The 23,464-nt window shown below is 37.3% G+C and overlaps 3 protein-coding genes across 7 annotated transcripts in view; 1 reads left to right on the top strand and 2 right to left on the bottom strand.

Annotated features, from left to right (window-relative positions):
- Positions 1-1,378: 1,378 nt before the first annotated feature.
- LOC143920153 (uncharacterized) lies at positions 1,379-3,276 on the bottom strand. Its single transcript, XM_077442871.1, has 3 exons — positions 3,045-3,276; positions 2,730-2,963; positions 1,379-2,627 (listed from the first exon to the last, which is right to left on the bottom strand). Exons 1-3 carry the CDS (start codon positions 3,156-3,158, stop codon positions 2,184-2,186), a joined length of 792 nt encoding a protein of 263 aa, XP_077298997.1. The 5' UTR covers positions 3,159-3,276; the 3' UTR covers positions 1,379-2,183.
- A 10,506-nt stretch (positions 3,277-13,782) lies between these two features.
- LOC143919644 (uncharacterized) lies at positions 13,783-23,299 on the top strand. Of its 4 annotated transcripts, none has more exons than XM_077442059.1 (13): positions 13,801-13,914; positions 14,369-14,428; positions 14,516-14,619; positions 14,695-14,843; positions 14,916-15,036; positions 15,108-15,168; positions 15,766-15,871; positions 15,950-16,073; positions 16,150-16,311; positions 20,089-20,152; positions 20,217-20,385; positions 22,432-22,614; positions 23,095-23,299. In XM_077442059.1, exons 2-12 carry the CDS (start codon positions 14,377-14,379, stop codon positions 22,505-22,507), a joined length of 1,188 nt encoding a protein of 395 aa, XP_077298185.1. In that variant the 5' UTR covers positions 13,801-13,914; positions 14,369-14,376; the 3' UTR covers positions 22,508-22,614; positions 23,095-23,299. The 4 variants fall into 4 exon arrangements, with proteins under 4 accessions (XP_077298187.1, XP_077298188.1, XP_077298185.1 ...); XM_077442060.1 differs by having other exon boundaries at positions 13,803-13,914; positions 14,916-15,027; positions 23,095-23,297; XM_077442061.1 differs by lacking the exons at positions 22,432-22,614; positions 23,095-23,299 and having other exon boundaries at positions 13,783-13,914; positions 20,217-20,705.
- LOC143919646 (uncharacterized) overlaps positions 20,518-23,464 on the bottom strand; it is a 31,923-nt gene continuing 28,976 nt past the window's right edge. Inside the window, exons 3-8 of one of the 2 annotated variants that reach the window (XM_077442065.1) lie at positions 23,286-23,367; positions 23,058-23,205; positions 22,904-22,989; positions 22,705-22,843; positions 21,538-21,650; positions 20,518-21,453 (exon numbers count right to left, since the gene is read on the bottom strand). In XM_077442065.1, the coding sequence (XP_077298191.1) occupies positions 21,322-21,453; positions 21,538-21,650; positions 22,705-22,843; positions 22,904-22,989; positions 23,058-23,205; positions 23,286-23,367 (700 nt within the window). In that variant the 3' untranslated portion in view covers positions 20,518-21,321. The remainder of the gene's footprint in view (positions 21,454-21,537; positions 21,651-22,704; positions 22,844-22,903; positions 22,990-23,057; positions 23,206-23,285; positions 23,368-23,464) is intronic. The other variant, XM_077442066.1, reaches the window with a different exon arrangement.

The following is a 23,464-nucleotide window of genomic DNA, read 5'->3' as shown; positions in this document are numbered from 1 at the left end:
GCCCCATGGGGCTCAAAAGGGGGCGCCACAAGGGACGCAGCCCCGTGGGGCCCCGAAGGGGGCCCGGGGGGCCCAGCCTCATGGGGCGCAGCCCCATGGGGCTCAAAAGGGGGCGCCACAAGGGGCGCAGCCCCGTGGGGCCCCGGGGGGGCCCAGCCTCATGGGGCGCAGCCCCATGGGGCTCAAAAGGGGGCGCCACATGGGGCGCAGCCCCATGGGGCTCAAAAGGGGGCGCCACAAGGGGCGCAGCCCCGTGGGGCCCCGAATGGGGGCCCGGGGGGCCCAGCCTCATGGGGCGCAGCCCCATGGGGCTCAAAAGGGGGCGCCACAAGGGGCGCAGCCCCGTGGGGCCCCGAAGGGGGCCCGGGGGGCCCAGCCTCATGGGGCGCAAGCCCTAATAGGCATTAACTAAGGGGGGCGAAGCCCTAGACGGCAATTAATCATGGGGGCGCGGAGGGGCGAAGCCCTAAAAGGCAACTGATCATGGGGGCGAAGCCTTAGACGGCATTTAATCGTGGGGGCGCGGAGGGGCGAAGCCCTAAAAGGCATTAACTAAGGGGGGCGAAGCCCTAAACGGCAATTAATATTGGGGGCGCGGGGGGCGAAGCCCTAAAAGGCATTAACTAGGGGGGGCGAAGCCCTAGACGGCATTTAATCATGGGGGTGCGGAGGGGCGAAGCCCTAAAAGGCATTAACTAAGGGGGGCGAAGCCCGAAACGGCAATTAATCTTGGGGGCGCGGGGGGCGAAGCCCTAAAAGGCATTAACTAAGGGGGGCGAAGCCCTAGACGGCTTTGAATCATGGGGGCGCGGAGGGGCGAAGCCCTAAAAGGCAACTGATCATGGGGGCGAAGCCCTAAACGGCAATTGCTCATGGGGCGTGGAGGGGCGAAGCCCTAGAAGGCAAAGGCTCAGGGGGGTGCCGAGGGCGAAGCCCTAGAAGGCAAAAAAAAAAATTTGATTTTTTTTTTTGATTTTTTTAAATTTTTTTTTTGATTTTTTTTTATTTTTTTTTGATTTTTTTTTATTTTTTTTAATTTTTTTTTTATTTTTTTTTTAAATTTTTAAATTTTTTTTTTATTTTTTTATTAAATTAGCTTAGTCATGTTTAAGCGGTTTATATTATAAACACTGAGCGAAGCCGGGTAATACAGCTAGTTATTTAATAAAATCGCGTTCTGACCAAAACCTTATCAACTTCCAAGTTAGTACATAAAGAATTGAAATAGAATAGAATAAAAATAATAAATTTTCAGTTTGATACGTTCAAGGGTGTGGAAAAAACCGTGTGTGTGGTCACAGCATTTTTGACTTTTCTAAAAGGAAATATTTTGTTACGGGGACGAGTAGGAGATAATAATAATTAAAAACATAATTTTGAAATGCTTATGTTACATTTCCCAAAGCAGTTTGTATTTACAACATCTTTGCTGACATGTTTTGAGATTCACGATACAAGTCTCGAATTATAATTCAAATTAGTAGTTACAGTAACAAGCTGCTAGTTTAATCACAAGTTATTATGGGTTTGGTGCAAACGATCGACAAGCGCCAGACAGACTGCACCACAGATTAACTGGATGGCAAAATTCAAACCAAAGTATCAGAAGCACAGAACGTATACAGGTAGCTATATCGTGACTTCGGGTAGATTTCGCTTAGTGTAAATGCGAGCAGTGCCCACGCATAAGGTACACATGTCGTCAATCTGTGGTTCAGTCTGTCTGGCGCTTGTCGATCGTTTGCACCGCATTGGCTATATTAAGTTGGTTGTATATAAATATAAAATCTGCCGGGTGAAATCAAACAATCAGAGAACAGTGAAACATATGTCTAAATCCGAATATAGCCAGATTTTAAATTTGAAACAAAGTATTTTAATACATGAGGCAGATATAAAATATTTGGCATCAAATAAACAGCAGCAAAAACCTTCTTGATAAAGTATTTTTTATATTATACTAGTTGAACCCGGCATGCGTTGTTGTCGCAATGCCACTAATTCCTGTTATCGCGTTCCCGTTTTTGGGCGATTTTTTTACAGGAACCGTCGCGGGCATGCATACAATAACTCATGTAAGTTTCATCGCAATCGGTTGAATGATATCGAAACGCATAGACGAACATTAATTTCTACAAATACATAATGATTTTCATGTTTATTATTATAGTTATTAATTAATTTTACTTTACTTTTACTTTATAATTTGGTAAAGCCACACAAATATTAAATTTGTGTGGCTTTAACCCATTATGAATATTCATGAGCTCAATAAAAAAATTCTTTGTTTTGAAAAATTTTAAACGAATATCACAGTTGAACTCATTTTCCTCAGAGTGGATACTCAAACTTCTTACAAGGTAATATTTCTGAACAAATGATTTAGAACAAATTTCGCATTTGTGTGGCTTTAATCCACTATGAATATTCATATGTTTAACGAAGGAAGACTTCCGAGTAAAATATCTTGAACAAATATCACATCTGTGTGGCTTTACCCCACTATGAGCATGCTTGTGTGTATTGAGTTCATAATTTGTTTTGAATGACTTGACATAATTTGTTTCGTTACTATTATTCTTCATTTCTGGTCTGTTATCATCTGAAGTAATTTTTACTTCGTGTATCTACAAAATAAGCAAAACGTTACTTAATTTACTTTAAAAACTATAAGACTTTAATTTTATAGAATTGTTAGATATCGTTACAGGGAAATTCATTACTATTACCTCGTCATTGTTTGGTGAACTAGAAATGTTTGTTAGCAAATCACCGTCCGGCTCGTCTTCCCATATTATATCCTCCAGCAAAACTTCCTCTGTCTTGATTTTTAAAGACTTGTTTAGAACCATCCTCGACTTTTCGTCACTCTGGAGACAAGCGCTTCGAAAGCTGTCGAGCAATTCCTGATTGTTGACACACGAATGGCATATCATATCTGGCAGATGATCGCCTTTCCTTACCTGCAAATGACAAAGATAATGATGACTTCGAGAGTTAATGAAATTGGTATCAGTAATAGTAATGGGCCAAGAGTAAGCGACCCGCAGCTGACAGCCGGTCCAAATGCGTTGCACCAATTGCTGTGGATGAGGATCGCCATGGATGGAGACGAAGGCCTCTGGTGGGGCAGAGCACAGGCAAAGTCTGCACTTCATCACTACTTCGACAGCAGAAACACAAACGTATCGATCACGGCCGTGCCCAGGATTTTTGGTATATGTAAATACAGCGCCGGGTCAGTATATGTTTTGATGGACGATCAATAATTACCGCAAAGGTAGTATTGCCAGTAGAATAAAAAACCGCTCTAAGTAATTTTTCCATTCGGTTCGGTGACTACTAGTCAAATGTGAACCGGTCACAGGACAACCGGTCGCTCTAGATCGGTCACACGTGATCACCCGTCACACTAAAACTGGTCACGAAAAAACTACTCACACCCAAACATTAAAAATTGATCGAATTTTTGGGTGTGACCATTTTTTTAGTAACCAATTTTCGGGTGTGACTAGTTTTCTCGTGACCAGTTTTAGTGTGACGGATGATCACGGGTGACCGATCTAGGGCGACCGATTGTCTTGTGACTGACTATGACATATGACATATGACATATGACTAGCAGTCCGTTTACCTTTCCATTCATATCATGTTTTTTCTTACCGGCGCACTTGGCGACAGTGCCCTTAAATTGGCGAACCTCACGACGCTGAATAACTTGAGAATTGCGGGACAGATAGGAAAGGAGATACCAATTTACAGGAACCGTTTCAATGAAAATCATAAAAATTGGCAAGCTCTGATAGGAATCCACTTTTAATCACAGATCAAGGCCTGGCCAGCGACTACTAGTCGGAATCGAAGCGTGACCACTCTGCTCGAGATCATAATATGCTAACCACTAGTCCACGCTGCTGGTTAGTGTTGACACCAGAGAAATGTAATATGAATAGAAGTGGCTTTAGGTGTTCTTTTGTTGTCAAGTGACATTCTGTCCACGGACAGATCTAAATAATTTTAGCACCAGTCGTATTTGACGCTTGGTGCTCGACGTATGTCCGATAAAAACTTCTCTGTTTGTTTATATTACTCGCAAGATGGGCAAGCATCGGTAAAAATTGCACAATACATTCAAAAACACAATAAACAACATGGGATTCATTTTTATAAGTAAATTGATCCGATTGTATTCCGTGCGATGTAGCGTATTTATAGAGACGTATCTCGTAAAATTGACAACAATTATTTATTCGTAAGGGCCCCTCTATTCTTACAAAATAGTATGAATTCAATGATAAATAAAATTTAAAATTTAAATGGATCTATGAATGCTACGTTTATGTCTTATGTTACCTTTGGATAGCTTAGTGGCCAATAAAATAATCGCAATGAAAGGTTTTTAATTGATATTTTATTGAATCGGTTCAATCCAAACTGATTTTATATCCCGTATTTTTATTTTCGGCCGTCCTATCTCTCACAGAACAACGAATGAGATGCATTTAATCTTCATATGTGACGAGTTCGGTCCAAAAAAGTTTTAGTTATTTAATAAAATCTCGTTCTGACCAAAACTTTATCAACTTCAAGTTAGTACATAAAGAATTCAAATAGAATAGAATAAGAAAAAAAAAAAATAATAAGCTTGATACGTTCAAGGGTGTGGAAAAAACCGTGTGGTCAGAGCATTTTTGACTTTTCTAAAAGGAAATATTTTGTTTCGGGGACGAGTAGGAGATAATAATAATTAAAAACATAATTTTGATATGCTTATATTACATTTCCCAAAGCAGTTTGTATTTACGACATCTTTGCTGACATGTTTTGAGATTCACGATACAAGTCTCGAATTATAATTCAAATTAGTAGTTACAGTAACAAGCTGCTAGTTTAATCACAAGTTATTATTGGTTTGGTGCAAACGATCGACTAGCACCAGACAGACTGAACCACAGATTAACTGGATGGCAAAATTCAAACCAAAGTATCAGAAGCACAGAACGTATACAAGGTAGTTATGTCGTGACCTCGGGTAGATTTCGCTTAGTTAGTGTAAATGCGAGCAGTGCCCACGCATAAGGTACACATGTCGTTAATCTGTGGTTCAGTCTGTCTGGCGCTTGTCGATCGTTTGCACCGCATTGGTTATATTAAGTTGGTTGTATATAAATATAAAATCTGCCGGGTGAATGTGGAATTGAACAATATAAATAAATTAAAAATTAATATTAATAAAACAAGAATGATATGGATAAATAATAAAACTGGCGTAGGTGAAGTGAAAATGGATGACAAAGTAATAAAGATTGTCGATAATATTAAATATTTGGGTATTTACATAGATTCAAGACTGAATTTTAAAGTACATGCTGAATATATTATAAAAAAATGTACTAATTGGGTGTACTAATGTATAACGCCCTCCCTAAGTGCATCAGGTTTTCTAAGACCATGGATGCATTCTTGCGAGGAGCAAGGAGACACCTCTGTGAGGGACAGTACATATAAGTCAAATACAGAATTTTAGATGTAAGTTATTGAGATGTATTTTTTTTTGTAAATTAGCTAATAGCTAAAATCATATATAAATAAATAAATAAATAAAGTCGGCAACAAAAACAAAATACGGAATCTTTAGTAACAGAGTAAACTAACCAATGATGGCAAAAAGTTTCATAATTCGAAAGTTTTCTATTGTAAATGTTTCCAATTATCTAATCCCTCGGAGACAAATTTAGAATTAGATTTTTTATCAAAAAGTGGCAACAAAAACAAAATACGGAATCTTTAGTAACAGAGTAAACTAACCAATGATGGCAAAAAATTTCACCATTCGAAAGTTTGTAATACGAGTATTATAAACGACATCTATTTCTTTTATCATCAGGATATTTATCCATTGTGATTTGAACTGGACCAGCTTAAGCAAATCATTTTAATTTATATCATTTTAAGCAAGTATCACGTTTGAGTTCAGACATCTGAGAATAAGATCGTGAACAAACATTACAATTTTATGGCTTTAACCCACTATGAATATTCATATGCATAATAAGGGAATACTTTGTTCTGAAAAATTTTAAACAAATATTACATTTGAACTCTTTTATATCAGAGTGGATGATACTCAAATGTTTAACAAGGGTTCCCTTCTCAGTAAAAGATCTTGAACAAATATCACACTTGTGTGGCTTTAATCCAATATGAGTATTCATATGTCTATTGAGATCAGACTTCTGTGACCAAAATCGTGAACAAATATCACATTTGTATGGCTTTACCCCACTATGAATATTCATATGCTTATTAAGGATTTTCTTTGTTTTGAAAGATTTTAAACAAATATTACATTTGAACTTTTTTTCCTCAGAGTGGATACTCATGTGTGAAACGAGGTTTTCCTTCCAAGTAAAAGATCTTGAACAAACATCACACTCGTGTGGCTTTAATCCAATATGAGTATTCATATGTCTATTGAGATCCGACTTCTGTGACCAAAATCGTGAACAAATATCACATTTATGTGGCTTTAACCCACTATGAATATTCATATGCTTGTTAAACATATATTTTGTTTTGAAAGATTTTAAACAAATATCACATTTGAACTTATTTTCCTCAGAGTGGATACTCAAATGTGAAACAAGGGTTCCCTTCAGAGTAAAAGATCTTGAACAAATATTACATTTGTGTGGCTTTAAACCACTATGAGTATTCATATGAATACGGAGTTTAAACTTCTGAGAATAAACTCGTGAACAAATATCACATTTGTATGGCTTTAATCCACTATGAGTATACATATGTGAAACGAGGTAAATCTTCCGAGTAAAAGATCTTGAACAAGCATCACACTTGTGTGGCTTTGTTCCACTATGAATATTCATATGTGAAATGAGGTTTTCCTTCCGAGTAAAAGATCTTGAACAAATATCACACTTGTGTGGCTTTAATCCAACATGAGTATGCTTGTGTGTATTGAGTTCATTATTTGTTTTGAATGACTTTAAGCAAATATCACATTCAAAAAGTTTTTTTATAAAGTGGCAGCTTATATGTCTTACAAGACAAAACTTTCGAACGAATGACTTTGAACAAATGTCACATTCATACAGATTTTTTTGAGCATGGGACGTTGTATGTGTCACTTCTTCACTATTATTCTTCATTTCTGGTCTGTTATCATCCAAAGTGATTTCTCTTTCGTGTGTCTACAAAATAAGCAAACCGTTACTTAATTTACTATAAAAACTATAAGACTTTAATTTTATAGAATTGTTAGATATCAGTGCATGTAAATTCATTACTATTACCTCGTCATTGTTTGGTGAACTAGAAATTTTTTTTGGCATATCACAATTTGACTCGTCTTCCCATATTACATCCTCCAGCAAAACTTCCTCTGTCTTGATTTTTAAAGACTTGTTCAGAACCATCCTCGACGTTTTGTCACTTCGGAGACAGGCGCTTCGAAAGCTGTCGAGCAATTCCAGATTGTTGACACACGAATGGCATATCATATCTGGCAGATGGTCGCCTTTCCTAACCTGCAAATGACAAAGATAATGATGATTTTGAGGGTTAATGAAATTGGTATCAGTAATAGTAATGGGCCAAGAGTAACTGACCCGCAGCTGACAGCCGGTCCAAATGCGTTGCACCAATTGCTGTGGATGAGGATCGCCAAGGATGGAAACGAAGGCCTCTGGTGGGGCAGAGCACAGGCAAAGTCTGCACTCCATCTGCACTGCACTTCGGCAGCAGAAGCACACGAGCACGGCCGTAGCCAGGATTTTTGGCATAAATGCAGCGCCGGGTCAGTTTCTGCTTTGACGTAAGTTCAAAAATGGCCGCCAAAGCAGTATTGCCAGTACAATAAAAAACCGCTTGAATTAATTTTTGTTGCAACGTAACGTTTTTACTCCCACGTTGAGAGCGCGATGGCGTCGAACTCGGTGTCGTCCTTCCAGGTTATGCGTTATAGGGAAAACGGTGACTGACTGGGATCTCGTATATTTGTCGGTTCGGTGATTACTGGTCACAAATTACTCGTCACAAAGTCACTAAAATCTCTATAACGGAACATCTGGCAGGCGAAAAGTCCATCATACTAACGATAACTTGAGTGCCAAATATTGTGTATTCGCGATTTTCATGGCAAAAATTGTCTTTGTGACCACCTCAATGTGACGAATAGTCCAATTACCATATTTGTCGTAGGGTTCCTGGTTGGCTGCTCGTCGTCTAGATGGAGCGCAGCTGGCGGTCAGGTCACACGATCCTTATTGCAGCGTCCGATGCTTCTAGGGACTTTCCGGAGCCGGTGGCTGCCACGGAAAGGTTAACCCACACGTGGGTAGGAAGCTGCGTGGACGAGACAGGAGACAGGAGACAGGAGCCGAGCTCTATTCTGCGTCTGGTTGGAGCTCAGGGAAGGGAGTTTGATACTCGACCGTCCCGCGCTTAGTATCAACAAAAAAAATTAAGATGACGAGCTCTCGGCCCGTCTGCGATGGGGACGGCTCGGGAGAGCTATTGCTGGACACGTCTGGGTCCTTTGGAGGGCGGGTAGCGAAAGACTGACTACACACGATATTTTCCATATCCAGTTCCCATATTGCAACCCGTAGTTGCTATTTAGGAACTGGTTATGGAAAATATCGTAAATATCGTGTGTAGATACCGTGTGTGTGGACGGCGCCACTCTCAGTGCGTTCCCGCGTAGGAAACTCTCCGGTTGAGTTGCCATGCGAAAAAACTTGCACCGCTACCAACCGACGGGACGATGAGGAGGGTTCGGTGATTACTAGTCAAATGTGAACCGGTCACAGGACAACAGGTTGCTCTAGATCGGTCACACGTGATCACCCGTCACACTAAAACTGGTCACGAGAAAACTTGTCACACCCTAAAACTGGTCACAACCAAAAATTAAAAATTGGTCGTATGATAACTGGTCACACAAAAAAAATATTCGCAAATACTTTTTATTTACGAATTTTTTTATTATTATCGACTAGACATATGAGCTTCGCACGTTGATACGAGTTCTTTCCGTCGTTGGAGATTCGACGTGTTAAGTATCGATGTGATTATACATTATAGGTGTTCGAGCCAAAAGTCGTTAGTGGTAGCCGTCAGGAGTTCGCGGGCATCTCATCACTCATCACTCATCAGAGTCAGCTCATCTGACGCTCTCTAGCCGCTAGAGAAGGTTGGAAATCGCTTTTGCGTTCATTTCACTTTGACAGTTCGAATGTCAAATCACAGTTTAATCTTAAGGGCGAAATCACACAGCGTGGTATGTGGTACGTCGACAAGTTCTTCTATATTTCTTAAAACCGTTATCGATCACTGTCAAGGAAGGATAAATAAAACCATAGAATTTGACCGAAAAAGGTCTAAAGGGGCGGGGCGTACCGGTCGTTCCGCCGGCCGGCCGGACGCTCGTGGTATACGTGCCAGGTATGCCACATTTTTTTTATATATGTTTAAAACTATCTAAAAAAACATCCCACGTACAACATCCCGCATCCCGCATCCCGCGCTGTGTTCGCGACCTAATTCACCGCAGGAAGGTGTGTATCAAAGTATCTCGGTCTATGAAAACACTGATTGTATTAGTAAGAGGATCCTTTATTTATTGTTCACTTCTTACAATAGTGTTACGTACGCCGTGGATTGAGCGAATTGTACTTAGACCAACGGATATCAGTTATCGGATTAACTAAATGCATGCACTTACTTCCAAAGATTATATCTGGACTCTAAGTGCATTTAGGCTAAACAATGACCGATATTAGTTATTTCTCAGAATCGGTACGGGGAGACCCAATATCGGGGAAATACATATCCGAATACGTGACTATACAACAGGTAAACAGATTAGGCGTCCTGAGAGATCTACCCTTTATAAGGCGGTACGTAGGCGATATAATTCATTCTGGACTGAGCAGTGGCAATACGTGTATCTCCTGAATCATCAATAAATGCTGTGAAACGACTGTTGGCCTTTTACTTGGATCCTCCATCCACCTCGTACGCAACACTGGTCGTCAGAAGTGGGATCCAAGATGGGCCGTGGAACAAAGTCACCAGCGAAGGAAGAGAAGCTACAGCGAAGCCATCCTCGGGAGCTGTAGGAGAGAGTTCGAGCCATGGAGACACGAAATAAAAAAATGCAGTTTTCACTGCAACACACAGAATCGGTCATCACATATTTGGTTGTCGAATTGCAGTTATCACTGCAACCCGACTTTGACATTATCGGCGGTGGCCGCCGAGAATTCATCGGGATGACGGAAGGAGGTTACGAAACGGGAGGTTTCGTACAAGTGCTGCCGGGAGAGGACAACTTGGGGCGCTGTCAAGGGCAACATCGAGGAGCAGCATCCGGCAATTGCAGAGTCATCCAAAGGGCGACCGGGGCGAGTGCAGTTCGCCAGTCTACTTACGCCGCAAGTAGCAAGAATTAGCGGCTGTAGGTGACGACGATCCACGGGAAAGCATCGTCGTCAGAAGAGGAGCGGAGATCGACTACAACTGAGAGATGTCGATTACAAGCCACTATTCCCTTCAACTGTTTGTTGACGGCAGATGTCAACAAACTGGAAAAAAATCTAATTGGAAACTAGTCGAGTCTAATTGGAAACTAGTTAACCACCTGTTACGTCACAGGTGTCGTCTCGCAAAGAGTCGGAAAGTAAACGGATTGAAATGGAATTCAATCGGAACCATGCAACGGCAGAGAGGCACATTTATCAGATTGGATAAATGTTGGTTGGTCAGTCGGCGGAGTCAATCAAGTCACTTTTGGGAGGATAGAGGCACCGCTTCAGAGGGAATGGCAACGGAAGCACGTTCTGGGTGGAACGTTGGTCTGCAGCAGGATGCTGGGCCACATGACCGGAAGACGGAGCCACCGCAACAAATTTGGACGTTGGGGAAACGAGCGACTTGAATCAACCACGTGAGGGCATTTGAAACCGAAGAAACGCCAGATCGCGACTTCAACGAGAGAGAGCGGAACAATTGATGTACGTCAACATCGAAAAAAAATCTAGTTGGAAACTAGTGGAAACACGAGTACCTGAAAAAATACATGGACAGTTGCAGCAGTGTTTAGATCATCTCGCAGATGTAACGGGAAAATACATCAGAAAGAAATGGATTTCAGTTGGGTCAATGGAACGGAAAAGAAGCACATTCAACAGAGTGGCAGACTGTTGGGTGCACATTTACCAAGGTCAATGGAACGGAAAAGAAACACAACCAGCAGAGTGGCAGACTGAGGTGTGCACATTTTCCAGGGTCAAGGGAACGGAAAAGAAGCACCACCAACAGAGTGGCAGACTGAGGGGTGCACATTTTCCAGGGTCAACCGACATTTTTGTGAGGATGGTGGCGATTCTTGTGGGACATGGCTTTGGAGCACGTTCTGGGTTGAACGTTGGTCTGCAGCAGGATGCTGGGCCACATGACATAGGAACACTGGGCCACCGTAGCAAATTTGGACGATGGTGACACGAGAGACATGGACCAAGTCACTTTTGTGAGGATGGGAGCGATTCTTGTGGGACATGGCTTTGGAGCACGTTCTGGGTTGAACGTTGGTCTGCAGCAGGATGCTGGGCCACATGACAGGAATACGGGGCTGCCATAGCAAATTTGGACTTTGGTGTTACGAGCAACATGGACCAAACACGTGAGAAGTTTTGGATGACGTAAAGATGACGTAAATTATAACGTAACGAAATTTTAAATGTTTTTGTTTCCATTGTAAAGATGACGTTAATCTAACTGTTACAGAATTTAAATTGTAAAGGTAACGTTAATGTAACGGTAGTAGAAATTAAATGTCATTGTTTTCATTGTAACTGCAAAGATAACGGCTGTAATTGTAAATGTAACTGTGACTGATATCGGAGATAAATGTAACTACTGTAGATTTATCAGTTATGATTTGTTGGTCAATCGGGACGATTTGACCTAAGAGGGAGGCAATGTTACGTACGCCGTGGATTGAGCGAATTGTACTTAGACCAACGGATATCTGTTATCGGATTAACTAAATGCATGCACTTACTTCCAAAGATTATATCTGGACTCTAAGTGCATTTAGGCTAAACAATGACCGATATTAGTTATTTCTCAGAATCGGTACGGGGAGACCCAATATCGGGGAAATACATATCCGAATACGGGACTATACAACAGGTAAACAGATTAGGCGTCCTGAGAGATCTACCCTTTATAAGGCGGTACGTAGGCGATATAATTCATTCTGGACTGAGCAGTGGCAATACGTGTATCTCCTGAATCATCAATAAATGCTGTGAAACGACTGTTGGCCTTTTACTTGGATCCTCCACCCACCTCGTACGCAACAATAGTAATTATATGTACAAAGAAACTCGTTTCTCAGCTTCGGAGCGATGAATTCTTTCTTCTGGAATAGTCAAATGGGACGTTGCCAGAGATTAATTCTGCATGTTTGTACAAGAGCGATGATTATGCCATCGTAAGACTCGAGTATTGTTGTGAAATATGTATATGAGATCACTGGCTTTGATTCGGAATAACGTTTGATTTAAATGTCGACTTTGCGATGGAAAGTCATAAACAGACAAACTAATACCGATCATTTGTATGTATTAAAGAAATCCTTATCGTTATTAAATCTATCGCGTTACAGACAGATTTAAGAAACATTTAAGTACATACATATGTATGTTTTCATTTAAAAAAATACTTACTTACGTACTGAATAGCCGATTTAGAATAAAACAATAATTCAGATGTTCAATGAAAATGTTTGTATTGAAAGAATGCAATGAAATGAATTTCAGGGTATTGAATATTTTGGTATCAGTCCGATGACAAACTAATACCAATTATATGTATGTAAAAGTTTCTAATATCATACATTAAATAAATCCTTGTAGTTATTAAATCTATCGCGTTACGGATAGATCTAAGAAACATTATGAATAATCATTTTTAATATGATAATTGAACAAATGATTCAATTTTTCTTTTTCGATTCAATGGATTCAAAGTCCCCCAAAGGGGCGCAGTCCCATGGAACCCCGCTGGGGGTGCCACGAGGGGCGCAGTCTTATGGGGTGCAGCCTCATGGGGCGCAGCCGTCATCGAACAAATGATTCGATTTTTTTCGATTCAATTGATTCAAAGTCCCCGCAGGGGCCGCAAAGGGTGCTGGGGACGCAGTTGTCATTTTCGATTCATAGATCGATTTATTTTTTAAAGGGCAAAGGCTCAGGGGGGCGCTGAGAGCGAAACCCTAGAAGGCAAATGCTCAGGAGGGCGCTGGGGGTGAAGCCCTAGAAGGCAAAAGGTTTAGGGGGCGCCGAGGGCGAAGCCCTAGAAGGTAAAGGCTCAGGGGGGCGCCGAGGAAGAAGCCCTAGAAGGCAAAGGCTCAGGGGGCGCCGACGGCAAAGCCATAGACGGCAATATTGTGAACACATGGATTTTTTACCACATCCCTGAACGTATTAAGCTGAAAATTTATATTTTTAATTTTTATGTACGAACTTTGATAAGGTTTTGATCAGAAAGCAATTTTATTAAATAAATAAATGGACTAAATTCGTAAAAATTTTGGACTGAATTCGATACACATGAAGATTAAATCGATCTCATTCGTTGTTTTGTGAAAGAATGGATGTCTGCAAATAAAAATACGAGAAATAAAATCATTTTGGATTCAACTGATTCAGTAAAATATAAATTTAAAATGTAAACAAATTACATATTGACTATAGTATAAGGCCGTGTATTATGTTGTTAGGTTGGATTAACTACAAATATATGTCCAGTTGCTGTCGTCTGTCAGTCGATGTTAAAGTTTCGTTTATTTGATGTGAAGTCTCCTGCGAAGGCGCTCCGCCCCCAGTTAGTATTTTCTCGGCCCCCACTTCACCTCGCGGCTTCCCAATTCTAATAATATTAACATCAACCAAAATAATACACATCTGTCAGTCGATTTCACTCGAATTATAGGTTAATTTTAAGCATTAATGAAAACGTCAAACTCATTTCTTCACAGTTTGCGATCGTAACATCGAATTTATTACAAAATTTCTACATTCTGCTTTCGATAAGTTAATTTACAACAATACATTTCTTTAGCACATTTATCACGCCTGATTTTTTTCAATATGAATTTAATTACCTTTATATATTAATTTACCTTTCAATATGATAATGACGTGAGTTCTTGATGTTGATTAAATTTATTAGATACAACGATGTATTAGATGGACGGCTTAAGTTTTGTAGAGGAAGCCTCATTTCTCCACTACCTACTAGATGACTGTATTTAAATTTTTACTGACTTTTATTTCAGGGTTAAAAATGTCGCAAGATGTAAAAAAAGACAGTTTTACATCCCACCAAAACGTACAAGGTAATAATATATTTTTCATTTGCATCAATTTTCTACTGTATATATTTTTAGAAATACGATTTAATAAAAATTCCATTTTTCGATCAGATAAAAATATATTCGTCCACCAATTAATCGAGAATGAAACTAAGTCAAGAAATGAAATTAGACATAATATAGACGATGGATCGGGGCTCGAAACGGAACATGAGGTGATTGGATTCGACCAATTTTTTACATTTCAGCATGTCTTGCCGTTTATTTTAATTGCATTCACCTCTGTATAGCAACATTACGTCGAAATAGTAAACGATGAACACGGAAGGGTGACCACGCGCCTCGTCGACGGGAGCGTTTTATCGGAAGCGGACAAATCGTCTATTATTCAAGCAGACCAACTCGTCGGATTCGATTTCATGAACTTTAGAGTCGTCAGGTTAGTTTTTTGCGCCTTTGAATGCATCTTTGAATATGAATCTCGTATAATGTGGATTGAAATGTGTTTCAGGTGCAACGACGATGGAACGACGGAAGAAGTGATAGAAAACGAGGGCGAAACGGACGTCAACGATATGATGCTACAAGTCAACGACGGACAAACTCATTACATCCTACAAAACGTTTCTAATGTGCATAATTAAGTTATATAATCAATTTTCATAGCAATCGTATGTTTATGTATTTTGTTTTATGATTTTAGCCGGTCAGTGAAGAAAGCATTTTACCCACAAATCAAGAAGACGCTTCTGATAATGTAGAAAGTAAAGTTTCATTATTATTTTATAAAGTCAACTGTCGAATTTTTATTGGTTGTGGCTATTTGCAGGTACTATATCTGAGACAGGCGCAAAGCCTTCTGCGCATGCGCGTGAACTGTCACTGTCAGCGTGTTTACTGTTAAAATTTTGTTTTAAACCTCTTAAAATTTAGTTCGAACGCGTAAAGTGACGTAGAGTAAAAAATATAATCCAAATTAGTTTATTTTATTAGTTGTTAGAAAATTATATAATACCTACATACAAGTACAAGCCGCGAAATAGCTAAACGATATACATAAATCTATTATAATAACGTGCGAAATTTATTTGCCTCGTGTATAATGAACGATTGATTAAACAAGTCTAGCATACATACATTAAATGTAAGAAATTATAATCGGATTATTATAGTTCACGCGCATGCGCAGAAGGCTTTGCGCCCGTCGCAGATATATACCTGCAAATAGTCAATAATACCTGCAAATAGCCAATAATTCGCAGATATAGTACCGGCAAATAGGCAATAATTCACGGATACAGTACCTGCAAATAGCCACAACCATTTTTTTATTTTATTAAATGGGTGTTTATGATTAACAGATAATCAATACGTTCAAGTTGTCGAAAAAGATTCAGTTCCGTTGGTATTTTTTAAAACGGATCCACAAATTCTATCCAAAGCGAAAAACGTTGAAGAAAAATCAGAGTATGAGATCGATATTGACTTATATATGATATTGACTTTATAACAATACAACATATAAACACTAATTGTCATTTATAGAACGCAATATAATGTTCCCGTATCGAAAGAGCTCGCTGGATCGCCAAACTTCAGACAGTACCTGTATCCATGTAAACAATGTGATTTTAAATGTAATGCAATTAAAGAATTAACCGTACATAAGGTTAGTATTGATTCTGTTTTATATTATACTATTCATTATTGAAAAAATACACTTATATTACTTTTTTTTTAAACAGTCAGAAAGTCATCCTGCGAATGGAAATCGCTTTCGTGCCAAATTGACACCTCCGCCTCCTTCGAAACCCATCACGAAAAATAATTTGAATTTCAATTTTAGCCAAGAATTACGTACGAGACAATGTCCCATCTGTGAATATTCAACAGTATCCAGGAACTTGGTGAGATCAATATTGTAATCGTTCGAAGTCTGTTATGATTTGTTTTGAGATATTTATTTATTTTTTACATATATACCAGGAAGGCCTTGCAGGTACAGGCCAATGTGCCTTCCTGGCCAATTACAAATTACAATTACAATGCAGCATTTCCTTTTGAGTAGTGAGTTAATTTGAACACCAGAAACGTCTCAGGAGTGAGTTTTTTTTTCGGAATCAACTGACTTGAAAAATCCGAGCGAACACTCTTATTTTGTGGGAAGTTTTAAAATTGACATATTTTGCTCGATTATATGATTGATTTATTGCCCGGCGGTGGCTTTGCCTTGCATCCTGGACCAATTTCTCTCGAAAATAAATCTATAATTTTACGCTAAATTATTTTTATGAGGGTCAAATGAACTAAATTTAGTCAGACGTTTCAATGTTATTCGTTCGGAACATATTTTATAGTTTTTACATGTGGAAAATATTACTTTAGAAAAAAAATTGTCATCATGTTCAGTCATAAAAATTTAACTGGCTTTCACGCCTCGTTAAATTTGGTTTCTTTATTCGAATACAAAAATATACATACACAAGAGTGAAAGAGAAACCTCAGCAACACTTGAAAAAAAAACGAGATGCAAATATGTCGAACAATGAGAGAGGTAGAGTATTTTGAGTGATTGAATGTGTCAAACCGTACGGGTACGGCCATACTCTGGCGGGGCCATTTTACTTTTCCCGTACCCGTACGGTCGTACTCCTGAAAGGGTTAAATAAGTCACTGAATTACGAGACACTGAAAAACTCGCAAATCAATGAGACATCTATCAAATTGTACACAAACTTATTTATTGCACATTAATCAATCACAAATTATAGGTGACATATTGTATAGGATGGATTTTAGTCAATTTTTTCCGGGAACCATTTCAACAATGAAATCAGAGAAAATTGGCAAACTCTGATAGGAAACGATCAACCTGGAGTCACAAATCCAGGTCTGACCAACAGCATACTCTGAAGAATTCATTTTCACTCGAGGCCCAGCCCTGGGATCGAACCTGGCGCCTCTCGACGCTAAGCAGAAGCTCAACGACCGAGCTATGCTGCTGGCTTAATATGAAAGATTATTCTCCAACCTTTTGTCTTCTCGCTTGTGAGAAACAAGCTTGAGTATATAATGCGTGTGGAATCCGCATGAAGCAAATCACTCTCTAGTGATTGAGAAAGTGCAAAAATCATTTCTTCTTCTCCTATATAGGATAGAGCATGGGTATAATCTACATACATATATCTCTACCCTACTCCGTTCCTTTTGCACGCTTGGGTTTTACTCTCTTGAATTTCGAATAAAGTCTTCGTTGATTCGTTTTGTTCTCTAGCTTCTATGTGTTAACACATTGCTGGAATAGTTGGAATTTTATGTCCCTAATAACTATGTGCGTGGTAGACATTATCATTTGATGGTTGTACCTCCTGCCCGCACAGTTCTTCATTGGACGGCTCATATTTTATTTTATTTATTTATTTGGAAAATTTACAGTTTATTAAGTTACATAGATTGATAGTAAAAAAATATAATTATGTTAAGTAAACCATTAATAATTTTCACATATAGGTAAAAAAAAGAAAAGCTCAAACATTTAAAATAAGAAACAAAAATGATAATAGAGTAAGATAGTTAAAGAAAACAAAAAGAAAAAAAATAGAAATAACAGTATAATAAAAATATCAAAATAATAAGAATAATAATATGATAAAAATTATGAAATAATAAAAATAATATAATATATAACAAAAAACAAAAAGACAATAAATACATCAAAATAAAAATTCATAATCACAATCGTAAATTTTCAATAAAATTAATCATCAAAAAACAAATTTGCAATAATTACTCTAGCTTGTATAGCATTAATATTAAATAAGTCAAACATAGAAATTGTTAAAATTAGTGTGTTGACGGTGGAGCTTGCATGCCAGATGAATGAGCTTCTTCCATAATTAGAAAAAGTATTAGGTATGTAAAGGAGCTCATTACATCTAGTCATTCTATTTGGTACACGCAATGATAGTCTGCTCAATAATTGAGGACAGTCGATCGAGCCGTTAAGGATGTTCAAAATTGTTGAGATGTCAGCTATCTCCCTTCTTTTGACAAGAGGAAGTAGATGCTGACACCTACAAGCATCTTCATAGGAAGTATAGGTTAATCCAAAACGGCTACTGATGTACCTCAAGAATCTCTTCTGAATGCGCTCCAATCTGTCTCTTGCACCAGAGTACTCTGGGTTCCAAACTTGGGATGCAAACTCAACAATACTTCTTACGTATGCACAATATAGTATTTTGTATGATTTTATAGAAGTAAAGCATTTGGAGGACCGGATGACGAACCCGAGGGCCTTCGACGCTCGAGCTACAACATTGTCAATATGTTTACTAAAGGATAGATCAGAGTTTAAAAAGACTCCCAAATCCCTAATTTCCGATACCCTTGTGAGTCTATGTCCGTTGATTGAATAATAATTGAATAATATTCCAAGAGCTATCCGACTTCTCAATGAAATCGTTGCTGCTGAGCCCGAATGTGATATTTTCCACCTCAGTGAGTGTAGATTATCAAAGCTTACTTTAACTTGTTTGTTTGGAAGTCTGTGCCCATCATTATTTTCATAATTGGATGTGATGAATGAGTGGAATTTTTATCACATACCTCCTTTACGTTTCACTTACGATTACAATTCAGGAAAAAATTTGCCTCTTATCCGATCGTTTTCATACTTTGCCATATTGCTCATTTTGGTCATCAATATAAGTAAATGGATCATCCGCCATCACGATGGTGCAAAAATATCGTGTAAGACGCGTTTGAAATTTGAATTTCTGAAAAGTGCCCGATGTTTATCCAGTTTTTAGTTTTAAACATAGATGGCGGTAGTAAAATAAAATTATTGGTATTTTTATTCAAAATAATAATTTTATATACAAATTATGATCTTTTGTCTTCTATTTGGGCCTCACAGGCATGTTTTGTATATACGGCGGGTTCTAATATTTTGGTGCTGGCTGTGAAATGCAACATATTCCCACATTTCTTTTTATATTTAACTATTATTATATATGTTTCGTAACTACTTCTATTATTTTTATATGTATTTTATTTCTGTATATAATTAATATATTTTTTGTTTCTCCTGTTATATTTTCGACCATTGTGGCGCATTAGGAAGTTTTGTAATGCTACAGTGGTCCAAACTTTAAATAAATAAATTTATATAATTGCCAGTTGTAGCGCAACTCTTTGGACATTATTGTGAAAATAATGTATTAAAGTTGTATCAATGATCTAATTTTTGGCAGAATGAAACACTAAATGATGAAAAAGTCTCAAGGTCAAAATTTTGCAATACAATATTAATTTATTCACACATCATAAAGTATAAATCTCAATTTATATGGATATTATTAACTTTTGAAGCGTGCAATTGATAAATTAAATGCCAAGATAAAAGATACGATAGTAATTAAATTGTTATAGAAATTAAAATAGCCCCAAATATGTTTTTATCACATTCATGTTGAAATTTTTTTTTGAATCGTTTATTTGCAGTACAAAAAAAATCTCGCAGACAGAAAAAATGCTTTTTAGACCAAAAATTATATCAATATTTGAAGTTTTCAGATTTTTATTTAAAAATGTACTTAATAGTTACTTAAAAAAAAGTTTTCTATCTACCAGTCTACAAGTTTCTTCAGTTGTTTAATACAAAAATTTATGTTTTTTTTTAGTTAAAAAGACATTTATTGAAATGTCACGACATCAAAAAAGCTCAATTAGAAGCCCAAGATGAAGGTATGTAAAAATCCAGTCAAATTTGTACAACATCGGTCAGTTCTAATGTTAATTTCATTTACAGAATACGAATCGGGCTTTAAATCGTACGAATACAAAACGCCCAGTGAAAGCGGACCATTAAAAACAACTATATATCATTGTGCAACTTGCGGACTAAGTTCAAACAATAGCTTTTACTTCAAAAAACACGGTTGTCATTCCAATATCAGGAAAAGGAGAAGCTCGATGAAGTGAGAACGTACACTAATTATAAATAAAAGCGTGCAAGTGTATTTTTCAGTTACACACATTAGTTTCTATTCAATCATTATATACACATTTTCATCGTATTGTATTTTTTTACATATCATTTTTTTTTTTTTAATAAATTATTACAAACAATCAAAGGATTTGATCGTTTGCAATGAAACGGAGATTGAGTTTGTATAAATTAATTTATTGATACATCTGAATAAATCCTAAACAATTTTATACACATAACAAGAACAATAAAATAAAAATTATACTGACTAGTTGCTAAAAACAAATATACAAATATAGGTATGATGATAATAATAATAAAAAAATGAATATCAAATAAACTTACTAACTTTAATATATCACACGTGTCCCATCTACATATTGTACATATATAAAACATTTTAGTATGATTAAAATAATCAAAAATCATTGAGCAAATGTTAAAGATAAAATAAATATGAAATGTAAAAGATACAGTCACACATATACGTATTGCCTTGACCCTTATACCCCCCCCAAAAGGAAAAAATATAAAGTTTTTCATTGTTAGTATTTGCAGAATGGTTCTTTTTTTTTGCAGAACACCAAAGAAATTGCGTTTTAAATTTTTATACACGCTTTTTTTGTACTTGAAAAAATCTGACGACGCTATTTTATATGGAATTATAACTGTTATCAAACGGCTCGTCAGATTTTAAAACGTTTACATACATATATCGAACATCGTGTACTACATAGTAAAATATTTTTATCCACATTCACGTTTGTGTACTTATTTTTAATAGTTATTGTTTATACATAGCTTATGTTTATTTATTTTCTATAATATGTAGAAACAAATAAAATAATGCACTTAAACAATGATAACAAACAAAAAAACATCACTTTTTACATTACACTGTTAATTTTTAAATAAAGTTGCGGTGTTAGAGTGATCGTTTTCTTCTCATCGTCGCAACTATGCGATTCGCAACTATCGGCCAAACGATGAGGACGACTAAGAATCCGGGTGTGATCGATCGCAAAGGCCACCATGACGGTTTTAATTTCATTAGATTCTAAAAAGAACAAAAAAAAAAAACAATAAAAAATAATACATTGAATGAGTACATTTACACAACTAAAAAAGCAAAAACACAAACCATTTTTTCTATGGATTTATTTTTTTCCAGCATATTCATTCTTTCTTTTAATATTGTTATATCCTTTTCTAAACGCCCAACAGTTCTCGTCAATTCCTCTAGAACGCGGAAATCTGAAACGATCATTTTCATATAGCTACATATCATCGTACAAATTAATGCTACGAGTAATTCATTTTAAAGTAAGAATCGTTTTTTCATATGGATCCTTGTTTTTTTTACAATAAGAAAGTTTCTTAAACTGCTATCATATACATATACATAATAGTCGTTTCGATTCGGCATACATATGTACATATGTCACAGCAAAATGTACGAATATACATAATACCAAAATTAAAAAAACCTTTATATATACTGATTGCTACCAATATTTCCTCTAGGCAAGTCTTTAGAGCATTTAGCGCCATCTATTTATTTAATTAACCCTTTGAATGCCGACCAACGCCGATCGGCGTTTTGCCAACAAGTCTATGAGCCTGAAATACGCCGATAGGCGTTGTTTTTTGAGTACATAAAAAAATAAACAAGAATACTACCCACTAAGCCTTTCCAGGTAGCATTGAACATGGGTCGTGTAATCCGTGTCAATATTTATAAATACTGCTTTACACCGGGAATTTCTGAATTTACAACCATAGCAGAAATTCTCGATGGAAATCCCTAACTGCCGAGTATTTTAGATTGTGGCTTGGCATTTAGACATTTTAACAACAATGAAGAATATGGACAAATACATTCATTAATAGACCTCTTTTGTTCATTTCATATTGTTGCAAGATATATTAGAGAGTCTAAACACACTTTTACAAAACTCGAAATTCTCTGCGGTAGTTATCTAGGGTTTGTTTTGATTTGCTACAATTTTTATACCTGCTTTCTAAATAATTCTAGTTGGAAATGCTGGCGAAATATTCAGCGTGGCGGACTTTCAACAGAGAAGACGTCAGCACTCAAAGGGTTAACATAATCCTCATTGATGTACAAAGCATAGAAGATGCGCCAAATCATGAAAGGGATGAAAATACTATTGAAAGCACTCAGGAACTGATAAGATACGTCTATAGAAACGACCAGGTTGCATTCCAAAGCGACAGCTTTTGTTAATACACCCATATATGTATATGCAAACGATTCTTACTTGCTAATATAACGCAATAAACTTACTGATATCATTTGACACGTCTAGCGTCGTTGTTTTAACCGGTTGGTTGGAAAGTGGCATTTTAGCGTGGCCGTTTGGTATTAGATGATTCTCATTTTGGTGTACGACAGGCACGCCAGACTCTTCGCTCTGAAACGAAAGCTGAAATGAATTTACAATCGTATTGTATTCGGTAAATGCGACACTTGAAAGGCAACTCACATCAACTGTGTCGATGAATTCATCCTCAGATTCGTAGTGGCCGTTCTGTTGGGAAACTGTTCTCATCGGACTCGTGTCTCTCGATGCTATAATCAAATATATTTTAAATGTTTTCAATATAAGATGTTTTAAATTGAATGTTAGCTTTACTCACATGACGTAGATGATGATGACGATTTGAATTTTTTTAGGAGATCGCCGGCCACTAGTTCCAGGTCTTCTCTCGTTATCGACGGCAAATCGCCGTCTATCGTATCGAAGAAGTTGGCCACGTTGTCCGTATACGACATCGTTTCTACAATCTGAAATAATAATTTGAATTTATAATACTGTAATATGATATGAAATTTGTATGTAGATGTGATTATGCAATGATTAAAACCTTTTGAAGTTCATAGATGTATGCTTCCATAGCTTTATCCGAAGACATGTTTCCGAGTCCATTCCAAGATTCCCACTTAACTCTGTAAATGTCAAATAAAAAATAATACAGTGTTAATTTAATACTAATAACAACACAACACTCATACAAATAATATTATATAAGTAGCACTTTTTATA

Source organism: Arctopsyche grandis, chromosome 12 (genome assembly GCF_051622035.1).
Source record: "Arctopsyche grandis isolate Sample6627 chromosome 12, ASM5162203v2, whole genome shotgun sequence".
In the NCBI taxonomy this organism is placed as follows: domain Eukaryota; kingdom Metazoa; phylum Arthropoda; class Insecta; order Trichoptera; family Hydropsychidae; genus Arctopsyche; species Arctopsyche grandis.
This window is presented reverse-complemented; position numbering and strand designations above follow the sequence as displayed.

Coding starts and splice junctions, on each gene's coding strand:
- LOC143920153 (XM_077442871.1), bottom strand. CDS start 3,158: ATGAAGTGCAGACTTTGCCTGTGCTCTGCCCCACCAGAGGCCTTCGTC. Junction 2,964..3,044: donor GGACCGGCTGTCAGCTGCGG/GTCGCTTACTCT, acceptor TGTCATTTGCAG/GTAAGGAAAGGCGATCATCT. Junction 2,628..2,729: donor GTTCACCAAACAATGACGAG/GTAATAGTAATG, acceptor CTTATTTTGTAG/ATACACGAAGTAAAAATTAC.
- LOC143919644 (XM_077442059.1), top strand. CDS start 14,377: ATGTCGCAAGATGTAAAAAAAGACAGTTTTACATCCCACCAAAACGTA. Junction 14,429..14,515: donor ATCCCACCAAAACGTACAAG/GTAATAATATAT, acceptor TTTTTCGATCAG/ATAAAAATATATTCGTCCAC. Junction 15,872..15,949: donor AACGTTGAAGAAAAATCAGA/GTATGAGATCGA, acceptor TGTCATTTATAG/AACGCAATATAATGTTCCCG.